The sequence below is a fragment of the Ovis canadensis genome, chromosome 2 (genome assembly GCF_042477335.2).
Source record: "Ovis canadensis isolate MfBH-ARS-UI-01 breed Bighorn chromosome 2, ARS-UI_OviCan_v2, whole genome shotgun sequence".
NCBI lineage: Eukaryota > Metazoa > Chordata > Mammalia > Artiodactyla > Bovidae > Ovis > Ovis canadensis.
The window spans coordinates 43,992,347-44,020,324 of record NC_091246.1 but is presented as its reverse complement, the minus strand read 5'-3'; the positions used below and the strand labels follow the sequence as shown (position 1 = coordinate 44,020,324).

Here is a 27,978-nt window from a genome sequence, read left to right as displayed (position 1 = left end):
CAGCCATCTCCTCAGCTCCACAGATGCCCTTTACTCCCCCAGGGACGATGGCCATCTCTGCTGTCCCTGGTGCCTCTGGCCACAAACTTGCCCTCGCTTTAGGGCACGTATCATGGCTTTTCCAGAACCGTACTTACTATGGTCCTAATAAGAGCATAGTCCTGGTTCTGCGGGACAACACGGGACTCTGATGTAGATTTAGTCAGTGTTTGGCTCGCCCGTAATACCCAGCACAGTATGTTTCACAGAGTATTTATTGAAGAAATAAACCAACTGGAGACCCAGAAAGAAGTCCAGCACCTTGTGGTCCCTGAAGGTGGAGGTAGGATGAAAAGTCAGAATCCTGCCTCTAAGCTCCATCCTTAGGTGGACTTGAGCAGGAGTGTCCTAAGCAGTTAATCCAAATCTTTATGTATTTCCTACAACATACAACCGCTGTGTTACTAAAAAGATGGACAGGATAGTGTGTCATCCTCTGTCAAACTCAAGATGCTGGAAATTTAATCGAGGCGGGGGTAGATAAACCTATGGGGCTTCCCAGGTGGCCGGAATGGTAAAGAACCCACCTGCCGGTGCAGGAGATGTAAGAGATGTGGGTTTGATCCCCGGGCTGGGAAGATCCCCTGGAGGAGGTCATGGCAACCCACTCCAGTATTCCTGCCTGAGAAATCCCGTGGACAGAGGAGCCTGGAGGGCTACAGTCTACAAGGTCATAGAGTCGGACTCAACAGAAACAACTTAGCACATAGGCTATACCTACAAAAAGGCAGTTCTTTTTAAGGACTGTGGGAATCTGTCTCTTACCCCTAATGGATATACCATAGATTGCAAAGCGGCATTTGGTACATTCATGGGAATTCCCTAATGGTTTAGTGATTAAGGAGCAGGGGCGTGGGTTTGATCCCTGGTCAGGGGACTAAGATCTCACATGCCACACTGTGGCAAAAAAAAGAAAAAAAAAAAAGGTGGTATATCCCCAAAGAGTGAAAGGGGAGGAAATAATGATACTGATGTGTACTGAACTCCAGAGATGTGCCAGGCAGCACACAAGGCGAGCTCACATTGGAACCCCTCATTTAATGGGTGAGATTATTCCCATGTCATGTGTGGATGGGCTCAGACTCCGAGATGTTAACTCACCCATGCCCGCAGACAGGGAGGAGGACAGTCAGGATTCTCTCCTGTCTGTGACACCTATAGTGCGATGTCCTCCACTCCTTGGCCAGGCACAGTGGCTCCAGGGATGTATACAGGGGGGTGGTGCTGGGAAGAGCTGGGGTTTGCATGATCTTGAAGAATGAACAGGATCTCTGTTAGCAAAGAAGACCCACAAGGGGGAAATATTGAGAGTGAAAACAGCAGGGGAAGAAGGGCTTTGAGATAGGGAAATGTTGAGATTTGTTACAGGGCAAGGAGGAGCTGTGAGCAGTGAATGGGTTTGGCTGGCACTGAAAGTTTGCATTCGGGCAGTGGCAGGAAAGGATTGAGCCACGTTATGGCGATTAGGTCTCTGCTGCGGCAGGAGGAGATGGTGAGGGGCTTTGAGAAGGGAGGTGACCAGGTGCAATTGTGGGGTAAGGGACTGGAGGAGAAGGGCTGGTCTGGGGCAGCCGCTGGGACTAAGGTTCTGGGATCTGACAGTCAGTCCAGTGCTCAGAGATAGGGGATGTATCTTCCAAACTGATGAGAAAGGCTCACTCGGAGGCCTTTGTCTTTCTTTTTGTTCCGCTGGCCCAGTTCTCTGGCACTGTCCCTTAGCCGCCCAGGGGCCCAGCCAGCCTCTCCAGGAGTTAATGTTTAGACCTCTTCGGGCAGGTCATGCAGGGGGCGGGGCAAGGGGTACTGGAGTGAGACCAGAGGAGGGCACAGGCCCCAGGGAAGGGGCAGGCTGCAGGGCCAGCATCCAGTCAGGATAGCTGGCACCAGTGCCCTTGCTCGGGAAAGAACCAAGAACTAGGTATCTTGGGCCTGGGACCACCCTCCTGAGAGGGGCAGGAGCCCCCACCCCCTCCTGTGGACTCCAGCACCCATCCTCAAGGCCTTGAGGCACTGCTGAGCCTAAAGGTAAGCTCGCTCCTCCTGTTAGCAGCCTGCTGGGTGCAGCCCAGCGGTGCCCAGGAATCCTGCCCAGGCCCAGCTTACAGGTAACCTGGTGTTCAGGTGTGCTTGCTTCTGGGATTGAAGCTTTTTGCCTCCAGTCTCCTCCCAGCCTGATGGGGTGACCGGCAAGCAAGGGGGAAGACTGGGCCATTCCACCGGCCTTGAGGAGTCTGGGACCTCCGCAAGAGGAGAGGGCTAGAGGCAGAGCAAGTCTCCCCATAGGGCAAGACCAGAGATGAGGGGAGGCAGGTGAGGGAAGGGCCTTCTGGCCTGGCTGTGCCCTCGCAACACACACACACACACACACACACATCACATACACACATCAGGATCCCTCAGCAAGGAATGACCTTGACAGCTACCAAGCCTCAGGTCGACAGAGGGAGCCCTAACTCCGCAGTCCCCTTGGCTCCAGGGCTGGCTCTTGGGAGTTTCACCCAAGGTATTGGCCTGCCCCTGGACGGACATTCCTACGGACTGAGGGACAGTGGGAATGGGCCCTTTGGGAATGAAAGAGCTCTCTTCCGAGCTCCGACCTTCCTCTCAGTCAGGGGAATGAGAGAGTCTATGGCTGGGAGGAGGTGCTCAGAGAAAGTGGAGGGGTGGCACCGGGAGACGTCTGAACCCCCATGGCCTGAGTGCCCAACCCCAGCCACACCCAGGGCCTCTCCTTCCTGCCAGAAGCCGCCCTCTGACCCTTCAACAGAAGCTATCCCTCCCTTGTTCCTACTGTTCTTCCCAACTCCACGCTGTGCTTTCTCCACTGGGGGATGTTGCCCAGTGCCGTCTCCCTCCCCAAGACAGGCCTGTTATCTGGCCCTGAATTAAGGTTCTCCTGAGGCCTCCTCGGAGCCAGTCCCAGAGCCTTATAGAAGGAGAGGGAAGGGGAGAGTGGTGGGGCTCTTGGAGCTCCCTCACCCCCACCCCAGCACTGAGGCCCCCTCCCTCTATCACCGAAGAGGAGGCAATAGGAGTCACAGCCGCCTCCTCCCCCCTCCCTGCCGCTGCTGCCTCTTCGGCTGAGCTGGCAGGTTGTCTTGGCAACCGGAGGCGGAGAGGAGATGCGCCGAGGGATGGAGGTATATGTCACCGAGGAAGCCGCTGTGCTCCTGCCCCACGCCCCAGGCCCTTGAAGGTACCAGAGAACCCCCCCATCCCCTCCCCCTCCCCCTGCCCTTTCCCCTCACCCCTCAACTCTCTATCCAGTGTGCTTGTTTCCCTGGGGAATGCTCCACTCCTATCCATTCCTCCTGAGCCACCTCATTCCAGGCCCCTGTCTCCGGCTGTCGTTCCTGGCGACAGCTCATTCCAGCCCTACCTCTGGGGACCCTGGCACCGGAAGGCAAATCTCCTGGAATGGAGTCTGGGGGAGGGGGTGGCACATGGAAACAGAGAAGGAGCCGAAGTAGTGGGAAAAAATGAAAAATTCTAAAGGGCTATCTGGCGTTTGGTCTCCTGGAGTGGGAGATGGAGGCTGTGCAGGACTAGGGTGGGGCCAGGACAATAAGGGTGGTGCTGCAGGGTCAGAAAGCTGAGAGGCCAGGCTGGCTGTCTAGAAAGGCCTGGTTCCCCTCTGCTGGGTGTGTGGCCTGCTCCTGCCACATCACGGGTGCACCTCTTCCTGCAGCATCTCCTGGCCTTTTTCTTATGGTTCCATGGATCCTGTGTTTCTCCCTGTCTCCCCGTTCCGCAATACATCCAAGAGCTAAGCCCAGATTCTTTCCACTCTTCCTCAGCCACTCAGCGACCTGTCGTCTTAATTTCTCCTTTCTGGAGCCCATCCTTCAGGATTCTTTCTTCTCTGTCTCCCACTAACCCAGACACATCTCTCCCTTCCTGTCCCTACCTGTCCTCTCCTGCCCTTCTCTCTTTAGAAAGAAGTTCCAGAGCACACTCTCACCTGTCCCCTCAAGACCCTCCCCCTGTGATTTTTCTATTCTGTTACCCCAGAGCCCCCTCCCCAAAGTCTAGATTTCCCCAACGACAGCTGATAACATCAGCTGAACGGCTGTGGGCAGTGGTTACCAGGGCAACAGTAAGGACTGCCTAGGTAGGCAAGTGCACAGAGGTGGAGAGGGGGCAGGGCTGGGGCCAGAGTCAGCTGGCAGGGTTCCCTCACCTGCTCCCAGGGGTCACACATGAACCAGACTCTGCGCTGAGCCCAGAGGGAACCAAAAGGCCAATGACAAGGTCCCGGAGTAGGGGGTGGTTTTCCCAGTGTCTCTGTTCCCACAGTTCTACGGAGGGGCCTGGGCATGCCCTGGCAAGAACTTCTCTTTTGCAGACCCTGCCCTGGAGAGAGGATTGTGTCCTTCCCACTAACCACTGCTGTGCTCTGTCCCCCAGAGATTTGGGTTATGGAAGGGCCAACTTGGTCTCTTGTCCTGAGGACCTGGTCTTCTGAATCCTCCCATTCTGTCCTCCCCAGGAGAGGGTTAATCCTTGGGTAACCAATTCTGGCATCCAGCCCACACACTCCTCCCCTTCAGTCATCTCTGGGCTTTCACACCCTTCACACCCCGGCGGGGGTGGGGGGCGGTGGTGTGGAGGGGGAGGCACAGACCCCAGAGGCCTGGCTGGTGGTGGGTGATGAGTGGGAGAGACAGGTGCTTGGAGAAACCAAGTGTTGTCACCCCTTCTGTGATCAGAAGAGCCCCCTCCCCCATCCCCCACACAAGCGCTGGCTGTTTAGGAGGCTCGAGGGGCTGTGTGTGTGAGCATGAGTGTTGCTGGGCAGGGGGTGGGTGTGGGAAAGGGAAAAAGGCCAGCGGCTGGCCGTGTCTGCTTCCGATTCTGCTTCGTCATGATGCCTGGTTAATGCTCCTCTTGTTTGAAATGGATTGAGCTGCAGCGAGCAAGCGAGGTGGAAGAGCCGACACACAAACACACACCCGCAGGCCAGCGGCCACACGCTATCAGCTGGAGGTGGGGAGGGTGCAGGAGTGGGGAGCTGTGGCCCGCCCTGCCGCCGCGTCTGCCTGGCCTGCCCACCCGCGCACACGCCCTCCCGCCTGGCCAGGGATCGAGATCCGGGATCAGCAGAGGAGTAGGGTGGGGGTGAGGGAGTGGGGACCCAGAGGGTAGGTCCCCTCCTTCGCCAGCTCCCCACCCACTCGCCCACCCCAAGCCAGCTTTTATCTGGTTATTTGTACTCCGGGAAAGCACGCTGGGTTCCTGGAAGAGTCTCCTATTACCTGGACTCTGAGCAAAAGCTGCAGCCCCGGATCTGCGTCTGCCCCTGCCGGCTTGGGGCCTCAGAGCATCTGGGCCTCAGTGTCTGGGAAGAGGTAGGTGGCAGGACCCCTGACATCCCCCCCCATTCCCCTCCCTGCCTCTCTTCTCCTCTGTGGGCATTTTGGCCATAGCACCTGCCTGGAAGTGAGGTTCTGAGTGGGGGTAGGAGTCCTTGGGGAGGGGTCAGCTGTGGCCCCTTGTTCAGTGGGAGAATGGGCTGGACCCTGAGGCTAGCCGGGTTTGGTCTGATCCACCTCCTTCTGATTTGGGGGGCTGGGGTGAGCCATGGTATCACCAGTATCACCGAGTAGCCCTCTTCACCTAGCTATGCTGGCCAGAAGTCCCAGTGATGGTGGGTTGTGGGGGGTGAGGTGAGTCGCCTGGTTTGGTTGGAGAGCTTTCTGTCTTTGCTGAATGACTGGGAGGGGAGTGGGGGCTGCCGGTCTGCCAGTCTCCTGCCACCTTGCCCCTCTTGAGAGGGGAGTAGTTCACTCAGAGGCCTGAGTGCCATTGGTGTAGGGCCTGCTCCTTGGGGGAGGGGCCCAAGGAGCCCCCTTCCAGCCCTTAGCTGGCCAGGCTAGGTGGCAGGGCGTGGCCACAGGCCTGACTATGGTGCTCTCCGTGTAGGCTGTAGAAATGCTTGAAGGGGAGGTGGGTGCAGGGGAGCTGAGCAGATGCAAAGGCACCCAAGGAGGATCAGAAGCATGCCCTTGCTAGCTCTGCCCCTCCCTCTGCCTGGCAGGCCAGGCTCCCTGCCCTTTAGGGGCAGAGTGTTTTCTTCCCAGGGGACTGGGTTGCCAGGATTCGAGTCAGGGGAGCAAGGACAGGTATGGGAAAAGGCAAGCAGTCTTGCTTTGGGAAGGAGGGGACACGGGGAGTGCCCATGGGATGGATAAGTGGGGGCTCTGTGTGCCTTGCCATGCACATGCTTGGGGAGGGGGTGTCAACCCATGGGGCAGGTGACTGTGAGCCTGGAGAACAGCAGGTGGGGGGTGTGAGCGGGTGTCAGAGGCACCGCATGGCAGCGTGGGGGGTCCTTGCTGGAAAAGTGGGGGTGTGATCTTGCAAGCAGTGTGTGTTTGCTCTGCACCTGTGTTTCAGCAGGGGCTGCCTGTGTAGGTGAAGTGCCTGTGCCCCTAAGGGGGAGTCTGTGCTCCGTGCTGCCAGCCTTGCCATGGCCACATGTCCAACACCTGAGCCAAATTGTCCACCTGGGGGTGCAGGTCTGAGGAATTCCTCCTTCGGAGCTTATGTGTGTATGTAAAGACCAGAATAGGGATGCCCCCAGGATTCAGGAAACTGAATTTGGGAGGCCATCTCCCTTGCATCTCCCTTGCACCAGCCCTATCCATCCAGCTGGTTAAAGTGACACCACCATCTGCCCACAAGACCAGCTATAAATAGAGGCCAGAGCAGGAACAAGCCGAGGACCAAGCAAACCTGAGGGGCTGGGGGGCATAGAAAGGTGAGCCTCTTCAGAGCTGGGGGTGTAGATTGAGGATACAGAAACCCAAGAGAGAGCTAAAAGAAACCGGAAGATGAGATGCATATTTAGGGGAGCGGGGAGGAAGAGGGTGCCTAGGGCCGGGCCCTGCTGTCATCAGAAGTAAGGGGCAGCAGGGCCTTAAGCAGGTTCCCGAGATGGGACTCAGATTTCGGGCCCTCCTGCCCCTGTGTGATGATGCTTTGCCATAGCGTGAGGGGGTGCTGTTGGGGGTTGGCATTAGAGGAACCTCAACCCTACTCCTAGCAGATAGACCAGGGCTTAAACATGGGGGTGGGGAAGAAGGATAAAAAGAGAGAAGGGGAGTGGAGACTCCAACAGTCTTAAAAAGGTGCAGGCGCAGGCTTGGCACAGGATGTTTCCATGAACCACCAGCCCAGGGTAGGGGAATCTGAGGGGCAACTGTGGGTGTCCCCCCCTACCCAGACACAGACACAGACCCCACCCTCAGGGCCTCCCCTGTAGGGCCAGGCTGCTCTGGCCCACCCTTCCCCTCTCCACCCTGGGATGCTGTTTTGGAAACTGGTGACCTAGCTGGATCCTGCCTTTATTTCTGGCATTGAGTTGTTGCCACAGTAACTGCGGGGGTGGGGCCGGGAGGGGGAGAGGGTAAAAGGGAAACAGAGCCAAGGGAAGAAAGATGAAGAAAGGAAAGAAAAAGGGGATGAAAAGCAGAAAGAGCGGGATGGGACTCAGAAACGGGGTGAAGCAGGCAGGGACACTGTAAATGAAACTGGTGAAAAAGGAGAGGAGTAGAATCGTGCTCACCTGACCCTTAACCTACGGGGACAGCCTGCCCATTGCGTAACCAGTTTACCCGTTTACTGTCTGCACAGCCAGCCTCCAGCCTGACTTCTCCATGCCCCAGGGCACAGAGCCCGTATGCCAACCCCTTCCCCCAACCCCCAGCCTCTCTGCTCCTTGTCCACAGGCCAGTTCAGCGAGCAGGATTTTAGTGGCTCCGCAGTATAAGGTTAGCGCACGGGACCGCAAATCGCAAGTCCCCATTAAAGTGGGATCTTTGGGGACCCACGGAAAAGAGCATCCATTGGCTTTGATCCGAGATAGACCTGGGTAGGAATTCCAGATTGACTTTTATGGGGAGGTGCGAGGGTAGGGGCGGGGGTAGTTGGCAAGTCAATCTCTCAGCCCAGCCGTATTCTCATCACCTAATGGGGAGACGTAAACGTGTGTGAAGCTAGAGAGGATGGGTGCAAGTCCCTGGCCCAGAGCGAGTGGTGGTTGGTTTAGAACGCGGGCGGGGGAAAGCTGACTAGAGGATCCAGACCACCGGTCGAGCCTCCATTTCTCAAAGTCCAGGGAGCCAAGGCAGGTTCAGCTCCTACCTGGAACCGGCCCCAGGGAGGATGGGTGGGCGGGCCTTATCACCCAGGCCAAGCGGCTCTAGTTGCTATGGAGACGGGGCGGGCGGTGTGAGGTGGAACCGGGCTGGGGGTTAAGATAAGGCGCAGCTGTACAGCTGGGGGAGGGTGGGGCGGAGATGGAAGGACTGGGAGCAGCGGCGCAGCTGAGATGGCCCTTCCGCCACCTGGGCTGGCCTTCCTCCGCTGCGCTTTCCCTTTCCTCTCATTGAGCCCTCCCTTCCTGCTGCAGCCTGCCCTCTTGGTCTGTACACCGGAGGCAGCCCGGACCTGGGAGTGCACGTGCAAAGACCAGCGGTGTGCACCGGTTGGGAGCAGGCGCGGATCGAGTAGGGGCAGCTAGTGCGGACGCGCGAGGGAACTGGCTTTGGGAGGGGCTACGCGTGGGTGGAGTAAGCGGTTCGCGGGCGTAAAACGTGATTTGAGAGAAGCTGCGAAAACACTCCCTCCGTCCCTCTCTTCCCCTTCGCCTTTCCCTCCCCCCACGCCCCTTACTCCACCGCGAAACATTTTCTCTGCTGGCTTAATATTTCACTAGTAAGACCTTCACTCCTTCAGGTTAGTCCCGAATTAATATGCCAGGTCCCCGAAAGGGTAAGATATTAACAATTGCCGCAGGGTGCTTTCCAACACACCAGGCGCTGTGGAGAAAGAAGGTGGCTCAGGGCAGAAGGCGAGGAGACCCAGCCCAAGGGATGAGCCGGGCGCTGTGGAGAAGGGGACGGGGCTAGAGCGGGGACATCGTTATTCTGAATCGTTTGAGTGGCTGCGCCTGTAGGACCGTGTTCGTGCAGGGGAGAGTGGGGCGTCTCAGTTCAAGACCTTGTAACCTGTGACCTGGTTCACGGTGGCCCTCTCCTCTCCCTCTCTGGGCAGTGACCACTCTGATGGGCAGTCACTGCCCCACGCTGTAGCCACCCGCAAATGGTGTTCAAGGGAAGGTTGCATGGGCCACCCCCAGCTTCAGCCTGAGGCTCCAGGACCCGTAGAAGCTCTGTTCTCCCAGCTGCTCAGCTGTCCACAGGCCCCACCATGACCCTTACAGTCCTTTCTACTCTCTTCAGCCTCTGCCTAACCCACCTGGGCTTCCCTGGTGGCTCAGATGGTAAAGAATCCTCCTGCAGTGCAGGAGACCAGGGTTGCATCCTTGGGTGGAGAAGATCCCCTGGAGGAGGAAATGACAACCTACTCCAGTATTCTTGCTTGGAGAATCCCATGGACAGAGGAGCCTGGCGGGCTACAGTCCATGGGGTCACGAAGAATCTGACACAACTGAGAGACCAACCCTTTAACTTTCAACCCACGTGTTGGGTCTGCATATGCCCTTCTGTCAATTTTCCTGGGAAAATAGAAGCCTCCTGATTGGGATCAGCTCCCTCTAAATTCCCCTAGGTTGCAGTTACCAACTTCCTTTTCTTCTCCTTTCAGAGGAGCCATAATTTCTATCTCTCTACTCTTCACTCTCCACTGAGAGCCTTTACTCCTCACTACCCACTGCTTACAAACCTGTTCAAGTCTCCCTTTTCCTGAAAAACCTTCAACCAGGCTCACCTCCTCCATAGTTACTCTCCTGCCTGCCTATCACACTTCTCAGAACTGCCCCTCCCTGGCCTACGCATCCTGGCCACCTGCACCCCTCCACCCTGCACCCCATTACTAACAAGGAGGCTTCATGCTTCCTTTGCAGATGCTCTCAGAGGCTGCCAGGCCTTGACAGCCAAACCGGTGAGCTGTCTCTCCTGTACACACATCTTCCCTTCTCTGGGCAATGGACTCTGGGCTTCTCGACATTCTCTCTTTCTCTTAAAAAAAAAATTATATATATACATTTGGCTGCACTAGGTTTTAGTTGCAGCATGCAGGATCTTTAGCTGTAGAATGTTCCCTGACCAGGAACCCAGCTTTGAGAATGTAGAGTCTTAGCCACCAGACCACTTGGGAAGTTCCTTCATGACATTCTTTCTCAACCCCTCTTTACCTCCCCAAATGTCTTTCTTTCCAGGTGGCACGGTGGTAAAGCATCAGCCTGCAATGCAGGCAACTTGGGAGTCAGGGCTTCCATCCCTGGGTTGGGAAGATCCCCTGGAAAAGGAAACAGCAACCCACTCCAGTATTCTTGCCTGGAAAATTCCATGGACAGAGGAGCCTGGCGGGTTACAGTCCGTGGGGTTGCAAAGAGTAGGACACGGCTGAGCATGAGCACACACCACCCTTTCTCTCATATTTATTGCACCTTCACTGTTTATTAGGTCCTTTACAGAAAATACAAAGAATCACTAGGTATACCCCTAGCCCTCGTCTTTGCCCTCCCATCTCCAGATTCTTTTTTTCTTCTAGTCCTCTAGGTACTTCCCAGAATGCTATTTGTGATCTTCTTTCTCCATTGGCAACCTCATGTGCAGACTACCACCTCTAGCTCAAATGGCTCCCAAATTTGTGTTTCCCGCTACTGCCCCCACCTCAATATCAACCTGGCAAGAAGTGAACTGATTGCCTCCCCTTCTCCTGTCACTATCTGCTCCTCCTTTCGGTGGGGTTTCCAGATCCAGTTCTGTTTTGCACATTCTGCCTCTTCGGCCCCAGGCCCAAGTCTAGCGCCTCACCATGCCCTGCCTGGACTGCTGCCATAACTTCCTGGCTGGTCTTTCTGTGGACCTGAAAATTCATCTCCCAGTCTGCAGCCAGACTCATTTCCCCAAAGCACTGCTTAGATCTATCACTTCTTCATTTTGAAAAAAGTTCCTAAGCATTCCATAGCCCCAGTTGCCCACGGAATACATTCAGAATCCTCTAGTCTAACTCAAGGCATCTACAGTCTGGTCCCGAGCCTCCTGCCCTAAAACTGTCTCAACCTCCTGAGCTCCACAGTTCAGCCATGTTTGCTGTCCCCAGACAGACATAGTGCTTCCCCGTGTCTCCAGTTTCCATCATGCTGCTATCTCTTCCAAGGATCCCTTTTTAGTTTTTGCAGGATCTCCAATTAGTCATCTTTCAAGGTCTGCCTTAAATACCTCCTCTTGAAAGAAAGGATTTTCTTTGGGGCTCAGTCAGCAAAGAATCTGCCTGCAATGCATGAGATGCAGGTTCAATCCCTGGGGAGGGAAGATCCCCTGGAGAAGGAAATGGCAACCAACTCCAGTATTCTTGCTTGGAAAATCCCATGGACAAAGGAGCCTGGTGGGCTACAGTCCATGGGGTAGCAAGAGTCAGACGTGACTTAGCGACTAAAACCACCAACACCTCTAAGAAATTTTTTTTATTCCCTCCTCTTGATACTCCATTAGGAGTGATTCCTCTCTCCTGTGACCTTTCACAGCCCCTTATACCATCTTTTTTTGTTTTGGCTACACCTCATAATTTGTGGGATCCTAGTCCCTCAACTAGGGAGTCCCTCAATAGTGGGAGTACAGAGCTCTAACCATTGTATTACCCCTTATACTATCTTATCTGGCATATGTAACTGTTTGTTTGCATGGGTATTATCTACACACATGGCCTCATTTCTGGAGGGGCAGCTTAGCTTCTTTGACTCATCATTCTGTTCTCCATAAGACCACAATGGTCTGTGGTCATTGAAGAGTAGGTGCTCAGAAAGTATTTGGTGAATGGATGGATAAAACAATACACAACCCAGTGGGTAGGTGGATGTATGTATGTATGGGTAGGTGGATGGGTGGATGGGTGGAAGGGTAGGTGGATGGATGGATGGATGAGTACTTGCCTCTAGGACTAAGTCAAGTGTATGGCTATTTTGATACTGTCTGTTAACAAGGTAAAGATGAAAGAGGAGTGAGAAGGAGCTAATAACTCTTTGAATATATACTAGAGTTTATTCTGGTCCTCAGACACCTAGTTAAAAGCATTACAAAGTAAGTATTAAGAAAGCAAGAGTAAGATGAAGCTCTGGAATGAAGTCTTTCCATGGGCACCAAATACCTAGGGTAACCCTGATGGTCAGAATCTCATCTTAGAAATGCTTGACTCTAAAATTCCAAAAAGACTTAAGAAGTGTGTCAAATGCTAGTCTGTCCACACCGTGAACCTGACACAGCACTGGGAAGGCACTATGAATCATGCCAGTGCTGAAGACACAGTCATTTTCACCTCCACAACGCTGGACAAGTTTTAACCTCTTTGAACCTCAGTTTTCTCACCTGTAAAATAGGTCTACCTTATAAGGTTGTTAGGGGGATGAAACAAAATAATCCTTGTAAAGCGCTTGTCAAAATACCCAGCTTAAAAAAAAAAAAAAACCCAGCTTGAGTATTCAAATAATAGCTATTATTATTGTAGAAATTAGCAGTCATTCTAGTTGGCAAAAATACATACCAAGCAACATATAATCAAGGACTGAGTTACATGGTCTCTGTTTAAGTTCCACTGGAATTCAGAGTAGAGTTTATCAGTGAGGACTAGAATAAGTGGGAAGGTCTCCTAGAGAAGTGTTAAGGATGACCCTTGAAGGATTGGTGGGATCTGGAAGAAGAGAATAGTTCAAGGGCATGCACGAAAGCAGGGGAGTGGGAGTGAGCTGCCTCTGCTCAAGGAGGCAGTTTGGTGGTAGAGAGATAGTGAGAAATAGAATGGCCTGATATAGAGTAACAGATAAGACTGGGTGCACCAATGACCTGTCATTCATGACCTTCTGTGGCAAAGAGTGGCTATAAAAAAGCCATCTAAATTCCTCAGTCCTCAGGGAGATAGACATCATGCTGCTACTGCTAAGTCACTTCAGTTGTGTCCGACTCTGTGCGATTCCATAGACGGCAGCCCGCCAGGCTCCCCCGTCTCTGGGATTTTCCAGGCAAGAATACTGGAGTGGGTTGCCATTTCCTTCTCCGATGCATGAAAGTGAAAAGTGAAAGTGAAGTCACTCAGTCGTGTCCAACCCTCAGCAACCCCATGGACTGCAGCCTTCCAGGCTCCTCCATCCATGGGGCAAGAGTACTGGAGTGGGGTGCCACTGCCTTCTCTGATAGACATCATAATAGTTAACATTTTACATAGAATTTATATTTCAAACACATCACATGTTATAACTTGCCTAATAATCAAAACAACCCTATAACAGATATTGTGACCATCTTCCAGTTTACAGATGAGAATATGAGTCACAGAAAGGGTAAGTAACTTGCTCAAGGTCACACAGCTTCTGAGTAGCCGAGTCCCCTCTCCCCAGTCACTCCAGTCCAGAGCCCACACTCTTAACCACTACATGATTGCTGCCTCTTCCCTGTACCTTTTGTAGCCATCAGCTTTCTCATCCTGTGGCTTACTGCCAGCAGCTGGAAGACAGTCTCACTGTCACCATCACATTGGAAACTCAGCCAGGCATTAAATGTATGGTTATTATGTGTTTGGTCCAGGGGTGTGCGGGGAGGATGGGAGGATTGCTAAGGGAGTTACCGAGGAGGCAGATCTGGGCTGTGCCCAAAGGGGAACTCCTAATCTTTGCAGCAGATAGGACCCAGCTCCCCAGGATCCAGCCCGGAGGCCTTCCTGCCAAACCAGGGGGCTCTGGCTTACAGCAAAGTAGTACCTCAGAGGGCAGCCTCAGCTCAGGCATTCGAAGATGATAGGGAACTGGGATGTGGCCTTGGTCCCCAGGGTGCTTTACCAAATGCCTGCACGTGAGATTGCCTGTTGTACCGGGACAGGCACAGGGGGCTGTGGCTCCCTCCCTTCTCCACTGGGCAGGGATCCTACCCAGGGCAGTGAGACAGTTCCCAGTCAGTGGCCTGACTGCTTCCCACCAAGTTGCCTTCGCTCTGTCCTTCCCTTCTGCTGTAGCCGTCTCATAGTATTACTAAGACCTTCTGTGTTAAAGCTTTCTGGGGTGGCAGGGGACTTCCCTGTCAGTCCAGGGAAAGTTAAGCCTCTGTGCTTCCAACGCCCAGGGTACATGGGTTCCATCCCCTGGTGGGAGAATTAAGATACTATATGCCATAATATGGGGCAAAAAAATAAAAACAAACAAAAAACCACCACACCTTTCTGGGCTATGAGAGGGTGTGGTACCTCGGATAGTAGGTTAAGAAGGAGAGGGGCAACGGCCCAAGAACAGAGCCAAGGAAAGGTCATGGCAAGGGAGTGAAACCCTGGGCCTGAAACTGACCACAGGCCGGGCAGGGCAGGTGTGAGGAAGAAGGGATGTGGAGACTGCCTTGGGAACGGCTGACCCCTGCCGTCATTTCCTTTCCAACCAGAGAACAATGGCTTAAAAACAAGTGCAGCCCGTCCGCTTTCCCGTCTCGCCAAGGGCCACAGGCGACTCGCTGTCCCCGAGGGCTGAGCAAATGAGAAAGCCGAAGCCCTGCTCCCTGGAGATAAGCTGAGCCAGAGAGGGCTGTCCTCGCCCCCGCCCTCAGAGATTGCGGGGTCCGACAGCCCTAGCTGGCACGTTCTCCCTCCCCTTCCAGGCCCTGCACTCGGCCAGCAGCCTGGACAGTCACCGAGGGATGAGGGCGCCACAGCCTGGGGGAGCGCCCTCTCTGCTCTCGCGGCCCCGAGCGCGCAGCGCCCAGGAGCCGGACAGAGCCTGACGCCTGCGTCGTCTCCTCTCGCGCACAGGATCCCGAGAGTGATCCGACCGTCCACATCCTTGCTGCATGGAACGACTGCAGAAGGTGCGCGGGGCTGCACCCACGCAGGGGCAGTGGGATGCTGGAGACAGAGGGGCACGCGGTGGGGTCCCGGCTCCCTGCAGAGGGTCAGGTCCGGGAGTCAAGGGTGCCACCTGGTGGTTGCCCATGGCACCGCACCCCGGGGCCCCGGAGGCCTAGGGAAGCCCTCCTCTACCCCAGCCCGCTTGCTCCATCCCGGCCCTGACACCCACACACATTCCCACCTGCCTGCCTTCTCGCTCTCCCCAGCAACCACTTACCTCCCCTGGGAGCGTCAGCTCCTCCCGAGACTCCAGTGTTCCTGGCTCTCCCTCCAGCATCGTGGTGAGTACCCGTTGGCCACCAGCGTCCTCAGGCTGGGAGGAGGGAGGAGTCGGGGACAGGCTGTGTGCTGGGCAGCTACACTCAGACGACGATGGTCCTGCCAGTGTTGGCAAGCAGAGAAAGCCCCAGATCCAGAGAAGATTCCATGCACCCTCTCCTGCTGGTCTGGTCCTGTCTCCTTGTATCCAAAGTGCTAGGTGAAGGACTATCATTGTTTTAAGATCACTCTAGCTTCACCGACTGAATGGACATGAGTTTGAGTAAACTCTTGGAGTTGGTGATGGACAGGGAGGCCTGGCATGCAGCAGTCCATGGAGTCCCAAAGAGTCAGACACGACTGAGTGACTGAACTGAAAACCCCTTAGGGACTGCCCTGGTGGCCCAGTCGGTAAAAAAATTTGCCTGCAATGCAGGAGACCCAGGTTCAATTCCTGGGTTAGGAAGATCCCCTGGAGAAGGGAATGGCAACTCACTCCAGTATTCTTGCCTGGAGAATCCCACGGACAGAGGAGCCTGGCGGGTTTCAATCCATGGGGTCACAAAGAGTCAGACACAATTGAGTAACTAACACTTTCACTTTAAACCTTTAGAATGAAAACAATAGAAATGCTAACTTATAGGAGCTGGTCTCTATCATGGCTGCCCATCTTCTTCCTAATAAATTGAAATCGGGCTCATAAGGTCAGTATTCTAGATGAGGCTTTTGGCTCCTCTGTTCCATGGGTACCATTTCCCTTCAGGCCAAGATGGACAATCAAGTGCTGGGCTATAAGGACTTGGCTGCCATCCCCAAGGACAAGGCCATCCTGGACATCGAGAGGCCTGACCTCATGATCTATGAGCCCCATTTTACCTATTCTCTGCTGGAACATGTGGAGCTGCCCAGAAGCCGGGAGGTAAAGGGTGGGAGGGTCCTCTTGGACGGGACTCGGGGCAAGGGCTCCCCCAGCTGCACTAGGTGGGGGGCAGGATCCCTCTCACACTTTCTTTCCTGTAGGCCAGATGCCAAAACAAGAAAGAGAACCTGTGCACAGGAATCACCACTCAGCTGGTGACTGAGTGTTTGTACTACAAGGCAGCTAGAGATGGACTGGCCTCTGGCCGGTTCCAGGTGGAGAGCAGGAGAGGCCACATTTGAGTGGTAGCACCACAGAGTGGGGTCATGCAGGAATGGGGCGCGAGTGGGCAGAAAGTGAGCACATTTATGGAAAGCATGCAGAAGCCAGCAGCTCAGAGGCCAAGTTTAGCAGCCTGAACTTGGAGGCCGGAAGTCCTAGCTGAGTGTGACATGTGTGATGGTGTGGTCTCAGTTTCCCCTCCTCCAAAATAGAAGTGATACCTTCGCCCGTCCACCTCACCAGGTAGTAAATGCATGAGATAACTCGGGACAGGTACTTTGCAAACTGTATTGGAAAAGGGGGCTGTGTCATGGCTGAGTGGAGAGAGACGGCCAGGCTCTGGGAGACTTAAATGCCTGGTGAGGGGCCCGACTCCATCCTGGATACTGTGGGTCTTGTCCCTTCCCATCGTTGCTCGGCTCTGGGATCAGGGCCAGAGCCACCTTCAGCTGGCCCTCAGAGCACATGGACGCTGCTCCAGAATCCTCAGCTTCTTCTGCTTCTTCATGGGTCCTCGGGAAAGTTTCAGGACCCTCTTTGCGAAAGAGAGGGTGGAAGGCCAGCCCTGAGAGCTGGCAAGGACTGAGAGAGAAGAGGTGGCCCAGAAATCAGCGGAGCAATTGCAGGATTGGGCGTGGGGGAAGAAGTGGCCCACCTGGGGTCCTAGGGAAGAGGGTTTAATCCCACCCTTGTGGCTCTGACCAGCCTCCTCTCCATTCACAGCGCTCGCTGTCACCCAAATCCACATCCCCCCCACCATCCCCAGAGGTGAGTCTGCCCCGCGCCTGACACCGGTCCAGCCCTGCTCTGATGGGGCTAGCCCCTGCCCCATACACATCCAGGCTGGGCTCGGCAGAACCTAGGGGGTGATGGAATCAGTGGACCTTGTCCTGTCACGGGCCAGCTCTGGGTCCATCTGTGTCTGACCCAAGATCTCATTTAATCCTTTCTCCTGGATCAGGCACCATTAGTAGATCAAGTCCTTGGACAGCCCTCCTCTGCCCTGGGGTTGGGAGCGTGTGGGCTGCTAGGGTGGGAGCACCAAGATAGTGGAAGGGGTGGGGTGGGGGCCTGGGAGCTGCAGGGAACCGCACTTCTGCTCTGCAGGTGTGGGCAGAGAGCCGGTCTCCTGGAACCATCTCTCAGGCTCCAGCCCCCAGAACTGCTGGGACCCCCCGGACCAGCCTGCCCCATTTCCACCATCCTGGTAGGTTTTACTGTCAGCATGGCTACGTCCTTGCCCTAAGACCTCTTTTTTTCCTTCAGGAACCCAATTGCATTACTCTCAGTCCCCTATTCTCTGGAGGATATGCATACCACCAGAACTGGCTAATGCTGGAACCCAGGCAGAGCTCCCAGAGAGAGTGGACCTGTTGTATTTTCCCTCCCACCCAGACAGAAAAGTGTGAAACATCCCAATCCCTGAGGGAGGGATAAATTCTAGGATCTCCAGTTCTGTCTTGGCTCTTGGCAGGACCCTGAGAACTTCCTACCTCCTCCCAATCCATGTCTTCATTCCCTTCTCTGACCCAGCCTTCCCGTCATCATCACTGTCATCCCTCCCCATTATCACCACCTCCTTCTCATCCACTGTTGCTCCCTCTCCACAGAGACCACTCGCCCAGATTCCAATATCTACAAGAAGCCCCCCATCTACAAGCAGAGAGGTGAGGGTTCCCCTGACGGACCAGCACCCCTGTTCCCACCACCTGCTGGGAGGCTGCACTGAGGGTGGGAGGGCCATAGGAGCAGAGATGTTCATAACATGCCCTGTTCTCTTCCTCGTGTATTGCTCTTGTATCCACGATCTTCCAGGTGTGAAGAGGGAGACGTGAGCAAGTGGGAAGCTGAGGTGGGAGGTGGCCTGCTGGGCAGGGTATGCCCGGGCTGACCTTGACCTCCCCCCCACCCCTGCAGAGTCCACTGGAGGCAGCCCTCAGAGCAAGCACCCCATTGAGGACCTCATCATCGAGTCCTCCAAGTTCCCCGCAGCCCAGCCTCCCGACCCCAACCAGCCAGCCAAGATCGAAACGGACTATTGGCCATGCCCGCCATCACTGGCTGTTGTGGGTAGGAGAAACTGCTGGAGAGGGGAGAGGGAGGCCCAGACACGGCCTTGTAAGCCCTGCTGAAGCCCCAGGAACCCACTCCCACCCCCTACATGAACCCAGCATCCGCATCCCTCTCAGTGTAAATGACCCTGATTGTTAGTAATTCATTCACTTTCCATTCATTTCTTTCACTGCTTAACAGACATTTGTTGAATTTCTGCTGCGTCCCAGGCTCTGTGATGAGAGTTCTGGAAAGAGAAAGAGAAATGAGACGAGGTCTTGGTCCCTGGTGACTTTTAAGTCTCATGAGCATGTGTCTTGCATCTTCACTGCAAGACTAGAAAACATTGCTTTTATTTTAATGATTTGCAGTGTTCCCTTCAAGGTGCAGCCCTAGAGAGATGCGAGTTGAGTGCGTGGTTGATTGACTGATGTGCCTGTTTGCCTGTGTTCCCTAGAGACAGAATGGAGGAAGCGGAAGGCGTCGAGGAGAGGGGCCGAGGAGGAGGAGGAGGAGGAAGATGACGACTCCGGGGAGGAGATGAAGGCTCTCAGGGAGCGGCAGAGAGAGGAACTCAGTAAGGTAGCGTCTGGAGACCCCCGCCCGCCTCCCTATGTCATCCTGGGCTTCCTTCCAACGTGGCGGCTGGAGAGGAGCGAGACCCAAAACTGGAAGCTACCAGCCCTCTCAGAGCCTGGCCTCCGAAGCCATGGGGCATCCTTCCAGTGTCCCGTTCTGATCTGAGTGACTTCATGTCTGAAAAGCATGCTGGTCAGAACATGTGAGGAATTCCCCTTCTTTGCCAGGATGTCAGGCTATGCTTTGACGGGGACACAGGGACTGCATGTCACTGTGGGGGACGCCACTTATGATTAGGACCAAAGGCACAGAAAAGGGTGGCGTGGACAGTGCTAGGCTTCAGCAGCCACAGTAGTTCATGGGATGAGGAGAAAGGAGTGAGCAGACTGCTGGCCTCCAAGCAGAGGGAGGGGGTCCAGGGAGTCAGAGAAAGGCCACTGTTGGTGACATGGGCTTGTGCTCTGGGCATTGTGGCCTGGGATACAGAGGCCCCTGGGGCAGAGGTAACACCAAGCAGCTCTGACTCTTTGCTCTCAAGGGTGACCAGACCCAGTGCGGCAGAGCTTCCCACAAGAAGGACAGGCTCCATGGGCTCCAGGCTACCAACCAGCCCCTCAGGAGCTCTGTCCCCACTCCTGCCTGTGCTATACCAACTCCAAACCTTTTGGAGATGAGAAACAAGTATCAGGGCTTCCCTGGCAGTCCAGTGGTTAAGACTCCGTACTTCCAATGCAAGGAGTACGGGTTCAATCCTTGGTCAGTGAACTAAGATCCCAGATGCCATGCAATGCAGTCAAAAAAGTTAAGAACAGAAACAAACAAGTACTGATGCCACCTTGGATCCATCTTCCTTTCTCCTTCCGCAGGTTACTTCCAACTTGGGAAAGATGATCTTGAAAGAAGAGATGGAAAAGTCATTGCCTATTCGGAGGAAAACCCGCTCTCTGCCCGACCGGACACCCTTCCATACTTGTGAGTGTCATCGAGGGGGCTCAGAATCACCTGGCTAGACCATGAATCAAATACTCTGCTGAGTCTGTCACGTGCCCAGCCCTGTGCTACTGTGGGTGTACGAGAGGGAGAAGATTCTGGTGCTGGCCCAGGGTGCTCACACTCTCCTTAGGGCAAAAGCACCAGCTATGGAACAAAATGAGATGACAAAAAATGGCATCAGTTAAAACAGAATTAGCATATTTCATTTAATTCAACAAGCATTTATTGGGTGTCTACCATGTTCTTAGGGCTTCCCTGGTGGCTCAGAATATAAAGAATCTGCTTGTAATACAGGAGATGCAGGGAATGCAGGTTCTGTCCCAGAGTTGGGAAGATCCCCTGGAGAAAGGAATGGCAACCCACTTCAGTATTCTTGCCTGGGAAGTCCCATGGACAGAGGAGCCTTGTGGCCTACAGTCCATGGGGTCACAAAGCATCGGACGCACCTGAGTGAGCAACTCACACTTCACCATATTCTTGATCCCCGGGGATATAAAGAGTAAAACACTATAGTGCTGCCTTCTGGTAGCTTCAGGGCATGGGGAGAAGTAACATGGAAATGGGTTTTAGCACAGCATAGCAGGTGCTGGGAGATGAGAGCTACATTTGGAGTTCTTTGAAAGGATGCTGACAGGGCCTGGTTCCAGAGTTGGAGTCTTGCAGAATGAGACACAGTGAGTGGGGGAGAAGGGCAGTGAAGATCCCAGGGATGGTGTGGGAGCAAAGGCCAGGAGCAGCAAACATCCAGCCAGCAGAGAGGGCCTCTGGAAATCTGGAACTACACAGCGCAGAGCCTGTGGTGGAGTGGCCAGGGCTTTGGTGCCACAGTGCTCATTACCAGGACTAGCCTGAGCTTCCTTCCAACATGGTGGCTGGAGAGGAGGGGGGCAGATCTGAGAACCCCAAACTGGAAGCTTGAGGCCTCTCACTGCCTGGCCTTGGAAGCTGTAGGGCATCCTTCCAGTGCCTTCTTCTGGTCAGAGCAGGTCATCAGGCCCCCCAGACACAAGGGAGAGGAAAGAGATTCTGCTTCTTGATGAGAGGAACCACCCAAGGGCACACAGGCTCAGAGATGATGTTGCAAGCCATCTTTGGAGACAGTCTGCCACCCTTCCCAGTTGTCTGGGTATAAGCTAAAGATTTTCATAGGCCAGGGAAGAGGGAATGAGTTTGAGAATTATACAGACACAGTCTGTATAGTAATAACCCAGAACTTGAAATTTTTCAATTTTACAGTGGTGCAAAAGCAATATGCATTCAGGAGAAACTAACTGTACATCCAGTTTTGAATGTTACCTTTTCCCAGGCTAGTGATGTAAAGTATGATGCTCTCTTGACTTTTTTTTTTTTTTTTGCCACATTGTACAGCATAGGAGATCAAACCTGTGCCTGTGCCCTCAAGAAGCCCAGAATCTTAGCCACTGGACCACCAGGGAAGTCCCAAGGTGCTTTCCTGAGATGCTGGGCAGCATCAGTGAGCCATAGCTCCCAGTCAGTCACACCATCAAGACAGGAAACAACCCATGCACTTAACAACCCCAGGGGGCTGTTCTGTTTCTCAGTTTGAGTACAGTATGCAGTAAACTACATGAGCGATTCAACACTTTATTGTCAAATAGACTTTGTGTTAGAGGATTTTGCCCAGCAGTAGGCTCCTGTAAGTGTTCTGAGCACGTTTAAGGTTGACTGGGCTAAGCTCTGATATTTGGTGGGTTCAGTGTATTAAATACATTTTTTTTTTTTCACTGTGATGGGTCTTCATTGCCATGCAGGCTTTCTCTAGTTGCAGCGAGCTTGGGCTAATCTACTTGTGGTGGAATGGCCTCTCATTGAAGTGGCCTTTCTTACTGTGGAGCACAGGCTCTAGGGTGTGTGGGCTTCAGTAGTTGTGGCACATGGGTTCAGTAGTTGAGGCTCACGGGCTCATTAGTTGTGGCCCATGAGTTCAGTTGCCCCGTAGCATGTGGGAATCTTCCCGGACAAGGGACTGAACCGGAATACCTTGCATTGCAAAGTGTATTCCTAACCACTGGACCACCAGCAAAGCCCTGTTAAATGCATTTTGACTTGCGATGGTTTATGGGCTCGTGACTCCATCATAAGCTGAGGAAGGTCTGTAGAGGAATTGGAATCAACAGGACTGAGTGGCTGATTGGATTTGGGCAGTGAGGGAGGCATGAGTGGGGGGTTTTGCCTTGGGTTCTGGGTAATGACAGACCTGGGGCAGGTGTCAGGGGAAAGGTGAAGACACTGTTTGGGATATGTGGGTCTTAAGTGCATGTAGGTGGGATGCTGAGTTTGACTGAGTTGGAAGCTTGAGGGGTGTGTCAGGGCTCAGGTAGAATCTTCAGCTTTTATGTGGTAATGGGACCATGAGAAAAAATCTCATTGTGTAGACAGAGAGGAGAGGACAGGCACCGAGGGCTTAACAAGGTTCACCGAGGGCTTAAGGGTTTGAGGAGCACTTAACTATGCTCTCCTGGGAGCACTGGCTGGGAAGAAGTGGGGAAAGAGACCCAGTCTTAGGATGCAGGAGGCTGACCTTGAAAGGGTCTGGGACTTGGACCTGGGAGCAGGCCACACGAGAAATTGGGCAAAGAATCAGCCTGCAATGTGGAAGACCTGGGTTTGATCCCTGGTTTGGGAAGATCCCCTGGAGAAGGGAATGGCAGACCACTCCAGTACTCCTGCCTGGAGAATCCCCATGGACTGAGGAGCCTGGCAGGCTACGGTCCATTGGGTCGCAAAGAGTCAGACATGACTGAAGCGACTTAGCCCACATGCACGCAGAGCTCAGGGTGAGGCTCAGTGAGAGTGGTGAAGGTTCAGAACAGTTTCTGCTGGGAATGGGAACTGGGTAGAGGGTTTAGGGTCTGTAGTGATACTCATCCACACGGGGTGGGCTTCCCTGGTGGCTCTGAGCGCCACACAGGGTGGTGCTTCCCATAGCCTGTGGGCTGAAGGGGAGCACAAGGTTGTTGCAGATTAGATTTTTTTTGTTTGTTTGTGTTTTAACAAGACGAGTTTTTTTCTTCATATTAAATGTTTAAAGTATTTAATTTATTTATTTGGCCGTGCTGGGTTTTAGCAGCAGCAGGCAGGATCTTCGATTTTCATTGTGGCATGCAGGATCTTTAGTTGCAGCATGTGGGATCTAGTTCCCTGACCAGGGATCGAACCCGGGACTCCTGCATTCGGAGCATGAAGTCTTAGCCACTGGGCCACCAGGGAAGTCCCAGGGTTAGAGTTTTGTAAGGCAGGTGCTGAGGGACTAAGTGCCCAGATGAGCTGCTAAGTGTGGATAGAAGTGTGAAAGTAAAAGTGTTAGTCGCTCAATTGTATCCGACTCTTTGGGACCCCATGCACTGTAGCCCACCAGGCTCCTCTGTCCATGGGATTCTCTAGACAAGAATACTGGAGTGGGTTGCCATTCCCTTCTATAGGGGATCTTCCCAACCCAGGGATTGAACCTGGGTCTCCTGCATTGCAAGCAGAGTCTTTACTGTCTGAGCCACCAGGAAAATCCAAAATACTCAAGGTTATATGCCCAGTCACAGGTTGAAGGTCAGGGGAGAGTGGGGGATGCAGATGCTGGAGGCCCCATGAGACTGACCAGCAGCTGTGCCAGCAATGTGGCTGATGGAAAACTTCAAACAAAGAAGGGCGCTGTGACCCCAAAGTGGGATACCCAGGCTTCAATGTCAAGGTGAAGCTGCTATGGACAACAGGATCCAGGAGCTGACCATTGGAAGGGATTGCCTGCTATGGAGCAGAAGTGAAGGTCACTGGGTTGGGGGACTCAAGGAACTGTTAAGGCTCATATATGGCTGGGACATCCACCTGGTCATCGAAGTGATATTTCAGCTGGATGATATTTCAGTGCGGGTAGGAAGAGTTATGGTAGGCTTTTTTAGAGAATGTAGAATAAATAGTTAAGGCCTGAAGAATGAAGCAGAAAGAGAGAAATGTCCCGGAGGTTGGATTCAGCCCTCATGCTCCACCAGGATTAACTAGTCAGGCAAAATTAGCTCTTTAATGTGCATTTGGCCTTGCAGAGTTGAGTAGCAAAACGCCTGCATCAGCATCATTGTTGGCATCCCTGAACTTGTATGGGACCAATGGTCACATGATCGAGTAGGTTACAGCATAGCTGATCAGCCTTGACAATTGCAGAATTACGAACAGGCTTGTCATTCTGACTTAATGGTGACAATGAAATTAATGGTCACTAATCGAGAAGTAATTAGGAGTGAAAACCTTATGGCTGAAATTCTACTGGTCCATCAAGGGAGAAGTGCATGCTCCCTATCACTGAGGTGAAGCACTTCAGTAATGAATGAACGACTTCTCTGGCGGTCCAGTGGCTAAGACTCCACACTCCCAATGCAGGGGCCCCAGGTTCGATCCCTGGTCAGGGAACCAGATCCCACAGGCCACAACTAAAGCCTGGCACAGCTAAATAAATAAATACTATTTAAAAATAATTAATGAGGGTTGTGTAAGCAGACAATTCTCTATATAAAAGTAAGGAGTATCAAGAGGAAAAAAACGAGGTTGCCCTAAACACATTTTATTCTCACAAATTTCCAAATAACATATCTTATAAGAATGTTTGAAGAAAACAATTATTCCTCACAGTTTTGAGTCTATCCAGGCTAAACTTTCACGTACATACACACAAAAAATGCTGGTCAAAATAATCGCTATGCAATGTCTAGCCAGCAATGTCTAGCCTCTGGAGATGAAGGAATTTTGAGATTAGCCCAAACAAGCTTTCTAGGAAACCTGTTACTGAAAACCAATTTTCCTGAATTATAAGATGTAGTTCTTGAACGCTTAGTGATGTTGAAAGTGAAAGTGAAAGTTGCTCAGTCATGTCCCACTCTTTGTGACCCCACAGACTATAGCCTGCCAGGCTTCTCTATCCATAGCATTTTCCAGGCAAGAGTACTGGAGTGGGTAGCCGCTCTCTTCTTTAGGGCATCGTCCCCACCCAGGGATCAAACCCAGGTCTCTGGCATTGCAGGTGGATTCTTTACCATTTGAGTCACCAGGGAAGCCCTTAGTGACATTATTAGAGGTCTAATTGCAAGTGACATCTGACTTGGGAATGTCAAGTCTAAGCGACTGCGGTGCCATCTAGCAGCTGACAGTGCTGGGAGAATGGCTGCTTCTGTTTTATGACATCAGGCGTTTGAAATTCGATTACTAACATTGCTAAACATAAAACTAATAATTCGATTCTTTTTACTTATTTTAGACTTATTTTTGTATCCCAGAGGTTCATTGTATGATGGTGAGCCTCATCACCTGGGGCTTCCCAGGTGGCGCTAGCAGTAAAGAACCTGTCTGCCAGTGCAGAAGAGATGTGGGTTTGATCCCTGAATCGGGAAGATGCCCTGGAGAAGGGAATGGGAATCCATTCCAGTATTCTTGCCTGGAGAATCCCATGGACAGAGGGGCCTGGCGGGCTATGGTTCACAGGGTCGCAAAGAGTCAGACATGACTTACCTCATCATCTGACTCTGAATTTGAACACTTGGGCCTTTGGCCCAAATGTCTATTTCGTTCACATCCGTTAAAGAGAGGGGAGGCGTTAGGGGCAGTTCAGAACTGCAGCATGCTGTCACCTGCTGCAGGTAACAGGCAGGAGCTGGAAACCAAAAGAGCTCCACTGGGTTCCCCCGATTCCCCTCTCCATGGCCCTGCCCCTGGCAGGGGCGGCCAAGGAATGACCCTCAGGAATGACTGTCAGGCCAAAGGGACTGAATCGGGGCCTCCTGCTCTCTTCCAGCCTTGCACGCAGGAACGTCTAAATCTTCTTCCCTCCCCGCCTATGGCAGGACCACCCTGAGCCGGGTAAGGTCCCAGCATCGAACTCACAGGTTGCTAGGGAAGAGTGGGCATGTGGGGCCGCCCGTGAGGGACAGGGTACTCGGGCAGGGGGTGAAAGGGAACGATGCAGTACACTCCCATTTCCTATGATCCTTTTGTGTCCTTTCCAGCTCCAGTCTACAGACTTCAGCCCATCTGGGAGTGAGGCTGAAAGCCCAGGTGAGAGACAGAGCTGACGTGATGCTGGGCAAGGGGCTTGGCAGGCCCCAGGGGCAGCCTGTGCGTGCGATGTGGGCAGGGCTCTGTGGCTGGAGGTGGGGGAGGCTGAACTGGCAGGTTGGAGGCCTGCTGACCTCAGGCCTCCAGCTGAACCTCAGAGCCACCTCTGAACAGTGACTCTTCTCTCCCGCAGGCCTGCAGGTGAGTGCCCTCTGCAGGGGAACATGTGGACCACGGAAGTCACGGATGGATGGGGAGACTGGCAGTGCTGGGGGAGGGGGTTGTGGGGCCACGGAGTCACTTGATGAGGCCGCAAGAAGCACATGATAAGGCTGGGGAGGTCTCCTTGCCGCACTCTGGCTCACTGCGGCTTTGGTCTCCCCAGAATGGAGAGGGCCAGAGGGGGAGGATGGACCGGGGGAACTCCCTGCCCTGTGTGCTGGAGCAGAAGGTGAGGGGCAGGGGCAGGGGCAGGGGCAGAGTCAGGGGGTGGTGGGCAGGGGACAGAACTGTCTCTAGCGGGGGAGGGCCAGCTTGGGAGAAGCCAGAGAAGTGAATGCACTGAGGGGTCCTTTGGGCTGATGTTGGGAGGGGCAGCACGGAAACTGAATGGCAAGATGGCATGAGACCCCACGACCCCTTCAGGCTGATAAGCAGGCCTGGGGGACGGCAGGGGTAAGGTTGACCTCTATGCGCCTAATACTACCCTCTGTCCTCCCAACCCCCAGGTCTATCCTTATGAAATGCTGGTGGTGACCAGTAGGGGGCGCACCAAGTTGCCTCCAGGTGTGGATCGGATGAGGCTGGAGGTATGCAGGGACAATTTGCAGGGTGGGTGAGGGGCTTCCTGCTGGGGAGGACCGCCTCCTGGTCACTCGGCCCAGCCCCGCCTGTGCCTCCTCCCCTAAACTGCCCCCGTGTGTCCCCTCGCAGAGGCACCTGTCAGCAGAAGACTTCTCTAGGGTCTTCTCCATGTCTCCTGAAGAGTTTGGCAAGCTGGCTCTGTGGAAGCGGAACGAGCTCAAGAAAAAGGCCTCTCTCTTCTGATGGCCCCCACCTACTCCATGACTGATCCTCACCCCTGCCACTTCAGGGCCCTGGAGCTGGGGTCCCAAGACCCCAGAGCATCATCTCTTGGTGGGGGGGAGCAGGGAGATGGCGCAGGGGTGGGGTTGGCTCCGTCATCCAAGTTGAGGGGGAGCAAGAAAGACCTCTGCCGTGTTGGGGTTGTAGAATGTGGACTTTCTTCCCCATAATGAGCTGGGACGGGGGAGAGGGCTCTCCTTCTCTCATCCCTGGTCCTCACAGTACAGGGCAAAAGCAGTGTGGACTCCCTGTGAGTTAACGTTTGCATCCTCTCCCTGCCCCACCCCCACGTGAATGTCCCAGAATAGAGTGATGAGAAATGAACATGGCACTTAGTGGCCAAGCCTGTCTGCTGGGTGGGGAGATCTCTTGGGCCTGGTAGGAGGTCCCGTGAGGATAGGGAGCAGCCAGGTAGGCAGAGAGCACCCCAGTACCCCATGTGTACCCAAGCACTCCTCTGCAGCTCACCTGGGACAGGTTCCCCTGCATTTGGGCCTCCCGCCTCTCAGCCTCCAGCAGGGAGGCCACCTGGTCCTCCAGCTCGCGCCCTACCCTGCCCTTGTGACCCCCAAGCTTCGAAGCCTCTTGCTCTAGCCCCGTGGCTTCCCCAGAAGCCTGCGGCATAGAGTGGAGATGTCGCCTATACAGACCCCCAGCCCACCACCAGCCTGCAGGCGGGGTTGGCTAGAATGCTGCCTTCTAGCATCCAAGCCTTGGGCGGAACTCATCTCCTTGGATGGGATGAGGAGCCAGGCTGAGAGTCCTGGCCACTGGTTCTGCCCATGCCTGTGCACCCCCCCACCATGCTCTCTAAAGAATGTAATTTATTGGGGCACCCCCAGCTGCTTTCCTCACCTTACTCTCCACCCTACCCTAATCACGCTCCCAGCTTTTCTTCTCTCCAAATACACGTGTATAAATTATATATA

The 27,978-nt window shown here is 53.8% G+C and overlaps 1 protein-coding gene across 6 annotated transcripts; it reads left to right on the top strand.

Annotated features, from left to right (window-relative positions):
• The first annotated feature begins 1,844 nt into the window (after positions 1-1,844).
• On the top strand, positions 1,845-27,978 carry DMTN (dematin actin binding protein). 6 transcript variants are annotated; one of them, XM_069574034.1, is made up of 16 exons: positions 5,112-5,387; positions 14,640-14,846; positions 15,093-15,167; positions 15,908-16,063; positions 17,009-17,053; positions 17,393-17,492; positions 17,896-17,952; positions 18,203-18,355; positions 18,795-18,919; positions 19,783-19,888; positions 25,704-25,768; positions 25,915-25,963; positions 26,157-26,164; positions 26,349-26,414; positions 26,692-26,772; positions 26,897-27,978. In XM_069574034.1, exons 2-16 carry the CDS (start codon positions 14,829-14,831, stop codon positions 27,008-27,010), a joined length of 1,218 nt encoding a protein of 405 aa, XP_069430135.1. In that variant the 5' UTR covers positions 5,112-5,387; positions 14,640-14,828; the 3' UTR covers positions 27,011-27,978. The 6 variants fall into 6 exon arrangements, with proteins under 6 accessions (XP_069430131.1, XP_069430130.1, XP_069430133.1 ...); XM_069574030.1 differs by lacking the exons at positions 5,112-5,387; positions 26,692-26,772; positions 26,897-27,978 and adding exons at positions 1,845-2,064; positions 3,060-3,235 and having other exon boundaries at positions 26,157-26,375; XM_069574029.1 differs by lacking the exons at positions 5,112-5,387; positions 26,692-26,772; positions 26,897-27,978 and adding an exon at positions 1,846-2,064 and having other exon boundaries at positions 26,157-26,375.